Source organism: Schistocerca serialis, chromosome 2 (assembly GCF_023864345.2).
Source record: "Schistocerca serialis cubense isolate TAMUIC-IGC-003099 chromosome 2, iqSchSeri2.2, whole genome shotgun sequence".
Lineage (NCBI taxonomy): Eukaryota > Metazoa > Arthropoda > Insecta > Orthoptera > Acrididae > Schistocerca > Schistocerca serialis.
Window position 1 is genome coordinate 855,074,224 of NC_064639.1, and position 13,471 is coordinate 855,087,694.

The following is a 13,471-nucleotide window of genomic DNA, read 5'->3' on the forward strand; positions in this document are numbered from 1 at the left end:
CCATAGCAGTTAAGTCTCATAGTGCTTAGAGCCATTTTCACACACAGTCTCACCACTAAGATTTTTCTGTACCATCAAAAAAACAACTAAAATTTTATTAGATCACCAATATTCATTTGGTTTTTCTCAGTGTTGATTTCGAGCGCATCTTTAATTTCACTGATCCAGAGTCAATAATATTTTAACTCCCTAGAACATCTTAAGTGGTCACCAAGCCACTACACAGCAGCAATATCAGAAACTGTACATCGTAGGTAATTAGTGGCCACGGATGTCTTCGTGAATGTACTTCAGACGACACGAACGTTAGGGTTTCGACCACAAGACATGAGGAGGATCCTTCTAGGCGATGTTAGTACGAAGTTAAAGGTGGAAGCAGAATTTCGCTGAAACTGTATTTAGCGAGATTCTAAGAATCCAGCACGCTCCCTTACTGGAGTAATAGCGATCCTCACGTCATGTAATTTAAAGAAATCTGTGCTGTAGTACCGACATTGTCCTTTAACTCTGAACCACAAAGTAATTGTGGTTGCAGATAGTTGCTAATATACCCACGGATAATTTCATCTGTGTAGACTTCCACATACAAAGTAATTACGGCTGCAGGTACACATGCCCCATCCATCGATAAAAACGTTCTCGTACTAGTTTATCATTCCCCCTCTGGTCACTTCGTCTGTCGCAGTTCCCTGTGCTTGCACCAGGAGAATGCGGCCGTGTGGAATAACCACTTTCCTGAACACAGATCTGACGGCATTTCTCAGCGTTGATGGTCTGACACTTTTGTCGTGGCTACCTGCAGGACAAAGGAGAAAAGAATGGGCATTTCGGGACCGTCTCAGGGTCTGCAGGTAGACGCTCGGCACACGTGCGCCCCCCCCCCCCCCCCCCATTTCGAACCACCGACACACACACACACACACACACACACACACACACACACACAATCTTATATATATATATATATATATATATATATATATCTCCGTACCCTATCGTATGAACCCGAATTTCCAATTGTTCAATTATTATTAGTTTTATCATTACTACATGAGGTGTAGGACGGAGGCTGTAATATTGTCCTTTCATAAGTATTCAAATATAGGCTACCGATATTTTTTGACGAAGACCCTCTGCCACGTCCTGGTTCTTACATCTGCCACTGTGCTTCGTTGCGTTTTTCTGGGCTACTTTCACGGTGACTAAACCTGCAAATAATTGTTCTAGTCTTCCTATTTTCTGTATTCCATCACTCCACCTTGATGAGAGTGCTAAAGAACTAGTCGAAGGAAGATTGTTACAGAATTCTTTCGTCTGTGAAGTAAAATTCCTTGCGGTGTTTCCAATTAAAGTAAATTATCGCTTGGTTTGGCTGCGGCTACATTTATTCATCGGTCGGAACAGAAACAGGTTCTTTGAGTATGTAGCTCATGGCAATAACTGATCGCTATTCGCGCAGTCAAACATCATCCAGTCTTTCCGTCTATTTACGCGCGTTACATCATGTTTTATGCACACTCCAAGTAAATGAAAAAAGACACACGGGAAGGAATTAGCAAAACACGACGGTAAGAGGTAATGTGATACACATGTACAGACGAACATATGACTAGAATTTCAGAAAAATTGCATAATTTAAGAGAATAGGCTCACAAATTTAGCGAGTCAGTAACATATCGGTCCACCTCTGGCCCTTGTGCACGCAGTTAAACTTGGCTTTGATAGTTGTTGGATGACTTACTGAGGGATATTGTTCAAATTCTGTGTAGCTGGGACTTTAGATCGTCAAAAACCACAGATTTTTTTTTTCTTTGGTCCATCCTTTTAGCAGGAGGTCTCTGGGACGACGGCCGTTTACTGTCGTGACAAGAAATAAAAACACCTACAGCCGTCCTGATTGTATTTTATCCTGTGCAAGCTTCTTCATCTCCCAGTACTTACTGCAACCCACATCCTTCTGAATCTGCTTAGTGTATTCATTTCTTGGTCTCCCTCTACGATTTTTACCCTCCACGCTGCCCTCCAATGCTAAATTTGTGATCCCTTGATGCCACAGAACATGTCCTACTAACCGGTCCCTTCTTTTTATCAAGTTGTGCCACATACTCCTCTTTTCCTCAATTCTATTCAATACTTCATCATTAGTTATGTGATCTACCCATTTAATCTTCAGCATTCTTCTGTAGCACCACATTTCGAAAGCTTTTATTTCCTTCGTGCCCAAACTATTTGTCGTCCATGTTTCACTTCCATACATGGCTACACTCCATACAAATACTTTCAGAAACGACTTCCTGACACTTAAATCTATGCTCATCGCATCAAAAACTGCCTGAAGATGACGCACTGAAGTGCTGAAACTGGTAGCGACAAAATAAAATAAAATCATAAGGACGGCTGTAGGTGTTATTTACTTGTCACGAAAATCCAGAGGTGGTTGGAGGGCCTTGCCCATAATGGTTCAAACGTTCTCAGCTGGGGAGAGATCCAACAGCCTCGCTGGCAAAGGCAGGGTTTAGCAAGCACGAATACAAGCAGCAGAAACACTAGCCGTGTGCTTGCGGGAGTTACCTTGCTGATATGTAAGCCTAGGATGGCTCGCTATGAAGGGCAACGAAACTGGGCATAGAATATCGTCGACGTACCGCTTTGCTGTAGGTGTGCCACGGATGACAGCCAAAGGGGTCCTCATACGAAATAACACCTCAGAGCATGGCTCCTGGTTGGCAGGCCATAGGGTTAGGTACAGTCAGATCCAGTATGTCTCCAGACTGTAATCTCATTGACTGGAGCAGAATTGTCTTCAGTGATGATTGCCCCTTCGGATTGAGCCCCGACGACTAGCGAAGACGAGTCTGGAGGCGCCTCGGACAGCGGTGGAATACCAACACGAGTGTCGTCCGCCATACAGCCCGACAAACAGGAGTGATGCTCTGGGATGCCATTTCTGTTCATAGTGGGACCTCTTTGGTTGTCAGCCGCGGTACCCTTCTATAGCACTGCGGTTCGTCGACGGTATTCTACGCCTCGTTTTGTTGCCCTTCATGGCAAGCTATCCGGGCATAAATTTCAGCAAGATAAAGCCCGCACACGTAGAATTTGTAATGCTTGTCTCTGTGCTTGCCTCACCCTACCTTGACTAGCAAGGTCGCTGGACCTCTCCCCAGTTGAGAACGTTCAGATTATGGGCAGGGCCCTTTAACTAGCTCAGGATTTTGATGATGTAACGCCCTAATTGGACTAAATTTGGCACTATACCCTCAGGAGAGGCAGCTAACAACTATTATCAATCAATACCAAGCTGAATGGCTGCTTGCTTGAGGGTCAGAGGTCGACAAACGCGTTATTGGCTTTCTCAATCTGTTAAGCTCTTCCTCTTGAAAAAATATTTTTTTTTTCCAAAAATTGTAGTTCTTTGTTTACCTGTACATGTATATCACAGATTTCCGTCCCATTCGGATAATTTCTTCGAAGTGTGTCGTTCCCTTGCGCCTTGCGTCTTGTGTTACTGTGTTTGCTCAGATGTCAATCACTGAAGCGGGCATCAATCACCTGCAGGTCGGTCTTCATTTCATACTAACCGTCTTAATGTTGTTGCTCTCCTGTGCGTCAGCGAACAGACTCAAGCAGACGCTGCCAGCCAGCTCATTTGTATAGATCTATTATCGGTCTTACGGAAGTCGAGAAACACGGCAACGCCTGGAGATGCGCTATCTACTTCCTTCTGGATCTCAAGAACGAACAGAGAAAACAGGATTTCACACTGCAGAAAACATTCATTCCCGTACAGGAGTTTCACTGTCTGCAGAAAAGGCTAATTCGAAAAGTATGTAACTTGACGTTGTTAAGAAATGTTTTATAACAAAGTGGTAATAATGTATACCCTTTCTTTTTCCTTGAATTGTGTGGAAGATTAATTGCTGTTACGGTACAGCAAAAGTTATAGTAACAGTTGCAGTTGACTTGATACACGTGTCAGGAATTGAGATAGTTCCGTGTTTGCCATCTGCTGTACAAATTAGTTAAAATAGTTCATGATTTTGTACAGGTGGTGGCAAACATAGAATACTTCAGATGTAATAGTTCAGCATCGTGTTTTGTGCCCAAGAGTCTAGAGTTTTTTCTGATAAGACTACAAACCTGTTTCTTATTAATTTCCACCAGAACTGTACATGTTTTTTGATTAGTTTTCAGAGATTTCACACAACTTTCTGGTATTTCTTCCAGGACAGACACACATCAGCCTGGTTCCTGTACGTGTGCTCTGGAACTGCGCTGGGACTGTGGCTGGATTTACTCAGCGTCGTTTACGTCACTCTCGTCACTTTCAGCTTCCTTGTCATTAATTCTGGTAAGTAACGGCTGGCAGTAAACCTCCGAATATCTGTACTCGATTTTATTGTAGATTTGTCAGCAAGTGTTAAGTTTGTCGCATTGTGTGTAAACCGTACAAAACACAGGCAGCAAAGAATTGAATAGTATTGTTCTGCTCAGAGGTGACATTTCACTATCTGACCCGCCTGGTACAGCCAGCAGAAATATTTTATTTAAAAGATATGTACTTCACGGTAAAAGGTAATAACATAAGGGGACCTCGAAATGAGAGCATTCTACTGAAACGCATCTTATCAAACTGTAGTTGGGAATAGTGACTGAATTAGAAATCGTGTGACGTTTTGTATCGATAAGCTATTTGAAAATCTTGTATGTCTGAAATTATCGCTCATATCACTCACAATTATGTAATCAAGAAATTGTAAATTTAGTTTTTCAGTCTTTTTTTTTACTCACGAAATTAGCAGTACCACTGAACAAACTTTCTGCATGTTTCTGAGATAAATTGGCAACGAATGAGGTCACTTTGGGTGGTGTGTTAATTGTTGTCGTCGAAGGAAACTCATGTATGTCACACTGTCTGCATTCTGTTATTGAAAAGCATTGTTGAAAGTAGAAAATCAGAAAGTAGAAAATCAATAAGAAATGGCAAGAGCCATTAGAGCAGGGGCTGTTTACAGGAGGGAAGTAGTTAATGGCCTCCTTAAAGAGCTCTCGTGATAGCCACAATTTTTCCAGTGGTCTCACATAGAATGTTAACTATTTTGCGTTAAGGCGGTGCGTAACGCAGTCACTTCATCAATGAAAGTAATGTGCTCCGTTTTCGAGGAGTGAGTGAAAACTGAAATCAGCATTCATTAAGAACATTGCAGGTTGCTCTATGATCAAATATTTTTCCCTGTAGGGATGCAGCGCAGGTTTGCTTCCGTAGGGAAGACTGATGAAGGACCAAACATGTTACTAGGTACGAAACTTCCGAGCCGAGAAAGGAACACGGGACCTTTGCCTTTCACGGGCAAGTGCTCTACCAATTGAGCTAAACGGGAACGACTCACTATCAGTCCTCAAAGCAAATCCCCCAGGCTGTAGCTAAGCTATGTCTCCGCAATATTCTTTCGTCTAGAATTGCTAATCCCGCAAGTTTCGCAGAATAACTTCTGTAAAGTTTGGAAGGTAGGAGATAAGGTACTGGTGGTTGTAAGATTGTGAGGACGAGTCGTGAGTTGTCCTTGGGTAGCTCAACTGAAAGAGCACTTACCAGGAAAGGCAAAGAACCCGAGTTTGAGTCACGATCCCGCACGTAGAAGCTGCCTATCAACGCACATTCCTCTGCAGAGGGAAAATTTATTCTGGACGTTATTATGTAGGTGTTACAATTTAGGTTCTATACACCTGGGTAAGTACACTCGACAAATAATCAGTTATCACGCTAATACGGTGTAATACCGCCTCCATCTTTTATAACGGCCTCTGTTCAGTGAGGAATTGCGTCCACGAGATTTCAGGTTCGCCACATCCAGCTGAAGCCGCTCATAGATAGTTGCCCTTAGAACTACCAAATTGCAGAGACGTTGATTGTCACGATTCACGCTTTGTTTCAAAAAATTCCTGACGTTTTCAATGCGATGATTTCGTGAGCCAGTCGAGGCACCTGATAGTTCCTCAAACCAAGAACGAATGAGTGCAGACCTATGTACAGGGCTGTTGTCAGCTTATAAGACGGCGGAAGTGTCTACGGCATATTTTTAATAAAGATACGGTAGAAAGTGCAATATTTGATTGCCGTGAATGTTGAAATACTATGGTCCACACAGCCAACTAGCACGTACGTACTACTCCACCGTCTTGATTTACGTCAGTAGTAGAAAGTCATGTCCTCAGTTCTCTACCGGAACTGCTCAAAAATCACAATATTCTCTTTGAACGAAGTGACTAATATCTTGAATGGTGAGCTAATTAGTTACATATGGTCAGTGTCACGGAAGCAGTAGATTTTACCACGCTGTACTGTTATAACAAAAAGGATGTAGACGTTTAAACGACCCCTTAGAAAAAATTATAAAAATGACAGTGCTGATAAACTTCTATGTTATTTGTTTTTCAAACAGCAGAGCAAAACTGAACGTACTCAGTTATCTCTTTACTTATTCTGATCATCACTAAACTGACACACAATATATTTAGCGCAACGCAATCTGACTTTCAATAATCCCTACAAAAGAATGGCCCTGACTAACAATAACCTATACCTTTCATCAATCACTTACCTCACAAAAATCTTCGTTACTCGAACTACTGCAATACAGCGAGCGCCCATACTGGCAGCTAAATAAAAGATTCTAACCACTGAAGGCACTAACTACTGATAGGCAGTCAGCAAATGAAAGATTTTGATAGAGAACAAATGTTTTACCTTAATAATGTCCGAAAGTGATTATATATATATAATCTCAATTCATGACATCCATATTTACAGATTTTCTTTTTCTATCGGACACACGTCCAGGTCGTCCGCTTATAGCAACCCCTCTCTCTCTCTCTCTCTCTCTCTCTCTCTCTCTCTCTCTCTCTCTCTCTCTCTCTCTCTCTGTCCCCCCCCCCCCCCCCTCTCCACATCCACCATTGCTGGCGGCTCACCTCCAACTGAGCAACGCTACGCGCTGTTCACATCCAACTGCCCAACACGACACAAGCGAATATTCCAACAATGAGTCCAACTAGCCACAGACTGCACACGGCGCAGTCAGTGATTTTCATACAGAGCGCTACGTGGCGTTACCAATACAAAAACCTAAACAGCCTACTTACGATGTGAACTTGCGTTCCGTTTGCAGATTCCGTGGCCGGGTCTAACGTGGGTCTGGCGGTGTCTCAGTCCCTGCTGCTGACGGGCATGCTGCAGTACGGCGTGCTGCAGCTCAACGAGATGGTCAGCCAGGCCACCTCCATAGAGCGAGTGCTGGAGTACACGCGCCTGCCGCCAGAGCCCGCCCTCGAGTCGGAAGAAGGTGAGTTCGCTGCCAGCTTCCACGATGCAAGCCCTAAACCCGCAATGCGCAACTCGTGCACAAAACCACATCTACAGGAAACCTCGAGCTTTCCTTCCGATCTACAATTCTTTACCGAACTTACATGTAGATACTAACTTTATGTTCCCATATACTGGGTGTATATCAATCCGCCAGGGTAGCCGAGAGCGCTAACGCGCTGCTTCCTGGACTCGGGTAGGCGCGCCGGCCCCGGATCGAATCCGCCCGGCGGATTAACGGCGAGGGCCGGTGTGACGGCCAGCATTAATGTGGTTTTTAGGCGGTTTTCCACATCCTGCCAGGTGAATACCGGGCTGGTCCCAACGTTCCACCTCAGTTACACGCGTCGCAGACACTTGAAACACGTCCGCACTATTTCACGATTTACACTAGCCGCAGACAGTTGCGGTACACTGATTCCGTCCTGGGGGATATGAGGTGGCGGCAGGATGGGCATCCAGCCATCCCTACAACTAACATTGCCAAATCCGTTGTCCCCCCTGCGGGTCCGGGGATTAGAATAGGCCCGCGGTATTCCTGCCTGTCGTAAGAGGCGACTAAAAGGAGTCCATCCCCCTCACGGGGGTAGTTCGCGCCTGCGTCCGGAGACGGACGGTTCCACGACCTATCATCGTGGTCCTTTTGGTTTTTTCACTTCTCGTTTCTTCCTTCCTTTTGTTGGTTCCTTTCTTTGCTCTTCTCCACCTCACTGTCTTCCTTACTCTTTCCCTTGCCTTCTCCTTGCCTTCTCATTGCCTTTTTCTCCTTGCCTTCTCATTGCCTTTTTCTCCTTGCCTTCTCATTGCCTTCTTCTCCTTGCCTTCTTATTGCCTTCTTCCCCTTGCTTTCTCATTGCCTTCTTCTCCTTGCCTTCTCTGGTCTCCGCCTCGGCGTTTGAGACAGTCTGTCCTCTTTCTCCCTCTCTCTCTTCTTTTTCCTCTTCTTCCTTCCTCCCTGTGCGTGTCTGAAGGCCGACCCACGCGTTCGCACGCGTAGCCGGTGACGGGGTAACGCGTACGTCCCCGCCCTGGGTAGACATGTAAGGCACGCGCGTACCCCCTGGTAAAGGCCAGGCCCGGGGAGGGGTGATTGCCTGAGCTGATACCTTCTGACCATGCCGATTGGTCCCTCCGTCTGTTTCTCGGGAGGTGTGACCTGAGGTGTAAACATTCACCTAAGGCGGGAGTGCCCTCTGAGAGGGTCCCCACAAGGAAGGAGCGCGCCATCGGAGACGCTGGCAATCATGGGGGATTCCTCCGCAATGGATTCTACTCCATCTCTTTCGACTTCGACCCAAAAACGGAAACGTGACCAGCCAACAGTGACAAAAGTACTACCGCCTGCCCCACAGTTCCTCGTAGTTTCTCGAACTGAGGACGGAAAGGATTTTTCCTCTGTCAACCCTTTCGTTATTCAGAAGGGCGTAGATGCCATAGCCGGATCTGTCAAATCCTGTACCAGGTTGCGTAACGGCACCTTATTACTGGAAACTGAGAATGCCTTTCAGGCACAAAAACTGCTTCGGGCCACCCTCCTGTACACGTTCCCTGTCCGGGTGGAGGCCCACCGAACTTTGAATTCGTCTCGTGGTGTGGTCTATACTGACTCCCTCGACGGATTGACTGACGAGGAGCTTCAATCATTCCTCGCTGAGCAGGGCGTGACGGCTGTCCATAGGGTCATGAAAAAGGTCAACAATGACCTTGTACCGACCCGGACAATTTTCTTGACCTTCGATAGTGTTAAGCTGCCATCGCGCATCAAGGCGGGCTACGAGGTTATTTCTGTTCGCCCCTATATCCCGACACCTACGCGCTGCTACCAGTGTCAGCGTTTCAATCACACTCGACAGTCTTGTTCCAATGCGGCTAAATGTGTCACCTGTGGCAGGGATGCCCATGAGGGTGACTGTCCACCTCCGTCTCCTCGTTGTGTGAACTGTCAGGGTGACCATGCAGCATCCTCCCGCGACTGTCCTGTCTATAAGGAAGAACGCTGTATCCAGGAAATTCGGGTCAAAGAGAAAGTGTCCACCTCGGCTGCTCGCAAGCTATTGGCTAGTAGGAAGCCCACGCTGCTCCCAGCGGGGAAATACAGTACTGTCCTCGCCTCTCCTCGGACTACCCGGGAGGTAGCAACCCAGACATGCGATCTGACCTTCAGCACCACGGTCGTCCGTTCGGCCAGTGCTAAGATCGCGCGGTCGACGTCTCCTCTTCCTCCCATCACCCCACAGACACGAGCACCTTCTTCAGCTTCTGCTAAAACGAAGACACCGAAGTCAGATGCACGGGCCTTCAAGAAGGAACCATCCCGTGCAGACTTCCTCCGTACCTCGACCTCACAGCCTTCGACCGGTACTTCCACTACACGTCCTTCCAAAAAGGCGCATAGGAAGCACAGTTCTCCTTCCCCGCCACGGCGCATTTCTTCTCTTGCGCCACCCAGCGGCTGCCGCCCCAGGCCGTCATCCGTTTCGCCTGGCCGCACCGCTGGTCGCCGTACATCTGGCCGTTCACTGGCGGAGGAAGCTCCCCCTCCCGGCCATCCTCCCGAGATGGCCGATGACCCTATAGACCCAATGGACGATGACTGTCCGCCTACTGATAGCGGCGGCAGTGCTCGCTCGAAGCCAGGCCCTAAGCGGCCTTCGAGGTGACCACTTCTCTCATCTTTCTTTTCTTACGATGGCACTTATTCACTGGAATATTCGCAGCATTCGCTCCAACCGAGAGGACTTGAAGTTGCTGCTCCGCTTGCACCGTCCGCTTGTCGTAGCCCTCCAGGAAACGAAGCTACGCCCATGCGATCAAATTGCCTTGGCACACTACACCTCTGTGCGTTTTGACCTACCCCCTGTGGTAGGTATCCCAGCTCATGGAGGGGTTATGTTGCTGGTCCGGGATGATATTTACTACGATCCCATCACGTTGCACACCGGCCTGCAGGCAGTTGCCATCCGCATTACTCTCCCCACTTTTACGTTTTCCTTTTGTACCGTTTACACTCCATCGTCATCTGCCGTTACCAGGGCAGACGTGATGCAACTTATTGCTCAGCTACCTGCACCATTTTTGTTAACTGGAGACTTCAATGCCCACCATCCCCTTTGGGGCTCTCCAGCATCCTGCCCGAGGGGCTCCTTGTTAGCAGACCTTTTCAACCAGCTCGATCTTGTCTGCCTCAATACTGGCGCCCCTACTTTTCTTTCGGACACATCTCACACCTATTCCCATTTAGACCTCTCTATATGTACTCCCCAACTTGCACGCCGGTTTGAGTGGTATGCACTTTCTGATACATATTCGAGCGACCATTTCCCGTGTGTTATCCATCTCCTGCAGCATACTCCCTCTCCGTGCTCCTCTCGTTGGACCATCTCCAAGGCAGACTGGGAGCTCTTCTCTTCCAGGGCTACCTTTCAGGATCAAACCTTCACAAGCTGCGATCGTCAGGTCGCACACCTCACGGAAGTCATTCTCGCTGCTGCTGAATATTCCATCCCTCACCCTACTTCTTCTCCACGTCGCGTACCGGTCCCCTGGTGGACCGCAGCATGTAGAGATGCTTTACGTGCTCGTCGACGTGCTTTACGCACCTTTAAGCGCCACCCTACAGTGGCGAATTGTATTAATTATAAACGATTACGTGCTCAGTGTCGTCGTATTATTAAAGAAAGCAAGAAAGCCAGCTGGGCTGCTTTCACAAGCACCTTCAACAGTTCTACCCCTTCTTCTGTTGTCTGGGGTAGCCTGCGCCGGCTATCTGGCACTAAGGTCCACTCCCCAGTTTCTGGCTTGAAGGTCGCGAATGACGTCCTTGTGGCCCCTGAGGCTGTCTCCAATGCCTTCGGCCGCTTTTTCGCCGAGGTTTCGAGCTCCGCTCATTACCACCCTGCCTTCCTCCCCCGCAAACAGGCAGAGGAGGCTAGGCCACCTGACTTCCGCTCCTCGAATTGTGAAAGTTATAATGCCCCATTCACCATGCGGGAACTCGAAACCGCACTTGGCCGATCACGGTCCTCCGCTCCAGGGCCTGATTCTATTCATATTCAGATGCTGAAGAACCTTTCTCCTGCGGGTAAAGGTTTTCTTCTTCGTACATACAATCGCATCTGGATTGAGGGACATGTTCCCGCATGCTGGCGCGAGTCTATTGTTGTCCCGATTCCTAAGCCGGGGAAGGACAAGCACTTGCCTTCCAGTTATCGACCTATCTCGCTTACCAGCTGTGTCTGTAAAGTGATGGAGCGAATGGTTAACTCTCGATTGGTTTGGCTGCTCGAGTCTCGACGCCTACTTACCAATGTACAATGTGGATTTCGAAGGCGCCGCTCTGCTGTTGACCATCTGGTTACCTTGTCGACCTTCATTATGAATAACTTCTTGCGGAAGCGCCCGACCGCGGCTGTGTTCTTTGATTTGGAGAAGGCTTACGACACCTGTTGGAGGGCGGGCATTCTCCGCACCATGCATACATGGGGCTTTCGCGGTCGCCTCCCTCTTTTTATTCATTCCTTTTTAATGGATCGACAGTTTCGGGTACGTGTGGGTTCTGTCCTGTCCGACACCTTTCGCCAGGAGAATGGGGTGCCACAGGGCTCAGTTTTGAGCGTCGCTCTCTTCGCCATCGCGATCAATCCAATAATGGATTGCCTCCCAGCTGATGTATCAGGCTCCCTTTTCGTGGACGATTTTACCATCTATTGCAGCGCGCAGTGTGCACGTGTCCTGGAGCGCTGTCTTCAGCGTTCTCTTGACCGTCTTTACTCCTGGAGTGTCGCCAATGGCTTCCGTTTTTCTGCCGAGAAGACGGTCTGTATTAACTTCTGGCGCTACAAAGAGTTTCTCCCACCGTCCTTACGACTCGGTCCCGTTGCTCTCCCACTCGTGGAGACAATCAAATTTTTAGGCCTTACCTTTGACAGGAAACTTAGCTGGTCTCCACATGTGTCATATTTGGCCGCCCGTTGTACCCGTTCTTTAAATGTCCTCCGTGTTCTCAGTGGTATGTCGTGGGGAGCGGATCGAACCGTCCTACTTCGTCTATATCGGTCGATCGTCCGCTCCAAGCTGGATTATGGGAGCTTCGTATACTCCTCTGCACGGCCATCCATCTTACGCCGCCTCAACTCCATACAACATCGGGGTTTACGACTTGCGATCGGAGCATTTTATACCAGTCCCGTAGAGAGTCTTCATGCTGACGCTGGCGAATTGCCACTCACCTACCGGCGCGATATACTGCTTTGTCGGTATGCCTGTCGGCTACTGTCAATGCCCGACCATCCGTCTTATCGTTCCTTTTTTGACGACTCTCTTGACCTTCAATACGGGTTGTATGTCTCTGCCTTGCTACCCCCTGGAGTTCGCTTTCGTCGCCTCCTTCAACACCTTCATTTTTCACTCCCTGCAACCTTTCGAGTGGGCGAGAGCCGCACGCCACCTTGGCTCCAGGCTCAGGTCCGCGTTCACCTCGACCTCAGCTCGCTCCCAAAAGAGGTCACCCCCGGTTCGGTCTACCACTCCCGTTTTTTGGAACTTCGTTCGAAGTTCAACAACATGACTTTCCTTTATACAGATGGCTCTAAGACCAATGACAGGGTCGGGTGTTCCTTTATTGTCGGGGCACAAAGTTTCCAATACCGGCTCCATGGCCATTGTTCGGTCTTCACAGCTGAGCTCTTTGCCCTCTACCAGGCTGTTCTTTACATCTGCCGCCACCGACATTCTGCTTATGTCATCTGCTCAGATTCCCTGAGCGCCATCCAGAGCCTCAGTGATCCGTACCCGGTTCACCCTTTCGTACACCGGATCCAACGCTCTCTTCAGCAGCTGGTGGACGTCGGTACGCCGGTTAGCTTTATGTGGGTTCCTGGCCATGTCGGTATCCCTGGGAACGAAGCTGCAGATGCCGCGGCCAAGGCTGCGGTCCTCCAGCCTCGGACAGCTTCTTGTTGTGTCCCTTCGTCCGATTTTAGCAGGGTCATTTGTCGGCGCGTTGTGTCGCTGTGGCATGCCGATTGGGCTGCACTTACCGACAACAAGCTTCGGGCCTTAAAACCTCTTCCCGTGGCTTGGACGTCCTCCTCACGCCCTTCTCGGCGG

The 13,471-nt window shown here is 48.2% G+C and overlaps 1 protein-coding gene across 1 annotated transcript in view; it reads left to right on the top strand.

Moving 5' to 3' along the window:
* LOC126458155 (ATP-binding cassette sub-family C member 4-like) overlaps nt 1–13,471 on the top strand; it is a 215,910-nt gene that overhangs the window by 159,630 nt on the left and 42,809 nt on the right. The window contains exons 19-20 of the mRNA XM_050095017.1: nt 4,228–4,351; nt 7,170–7,343. Coding sequence (XP_049950974.1) covers nt 4,228–4,351; nt 7,170–7,343 — 298 coding nt within the window. The remainder of the gene's footprint in view (nt 1–4,227; nt 4,352–7,169; nt 7,344–13,471) is intronic.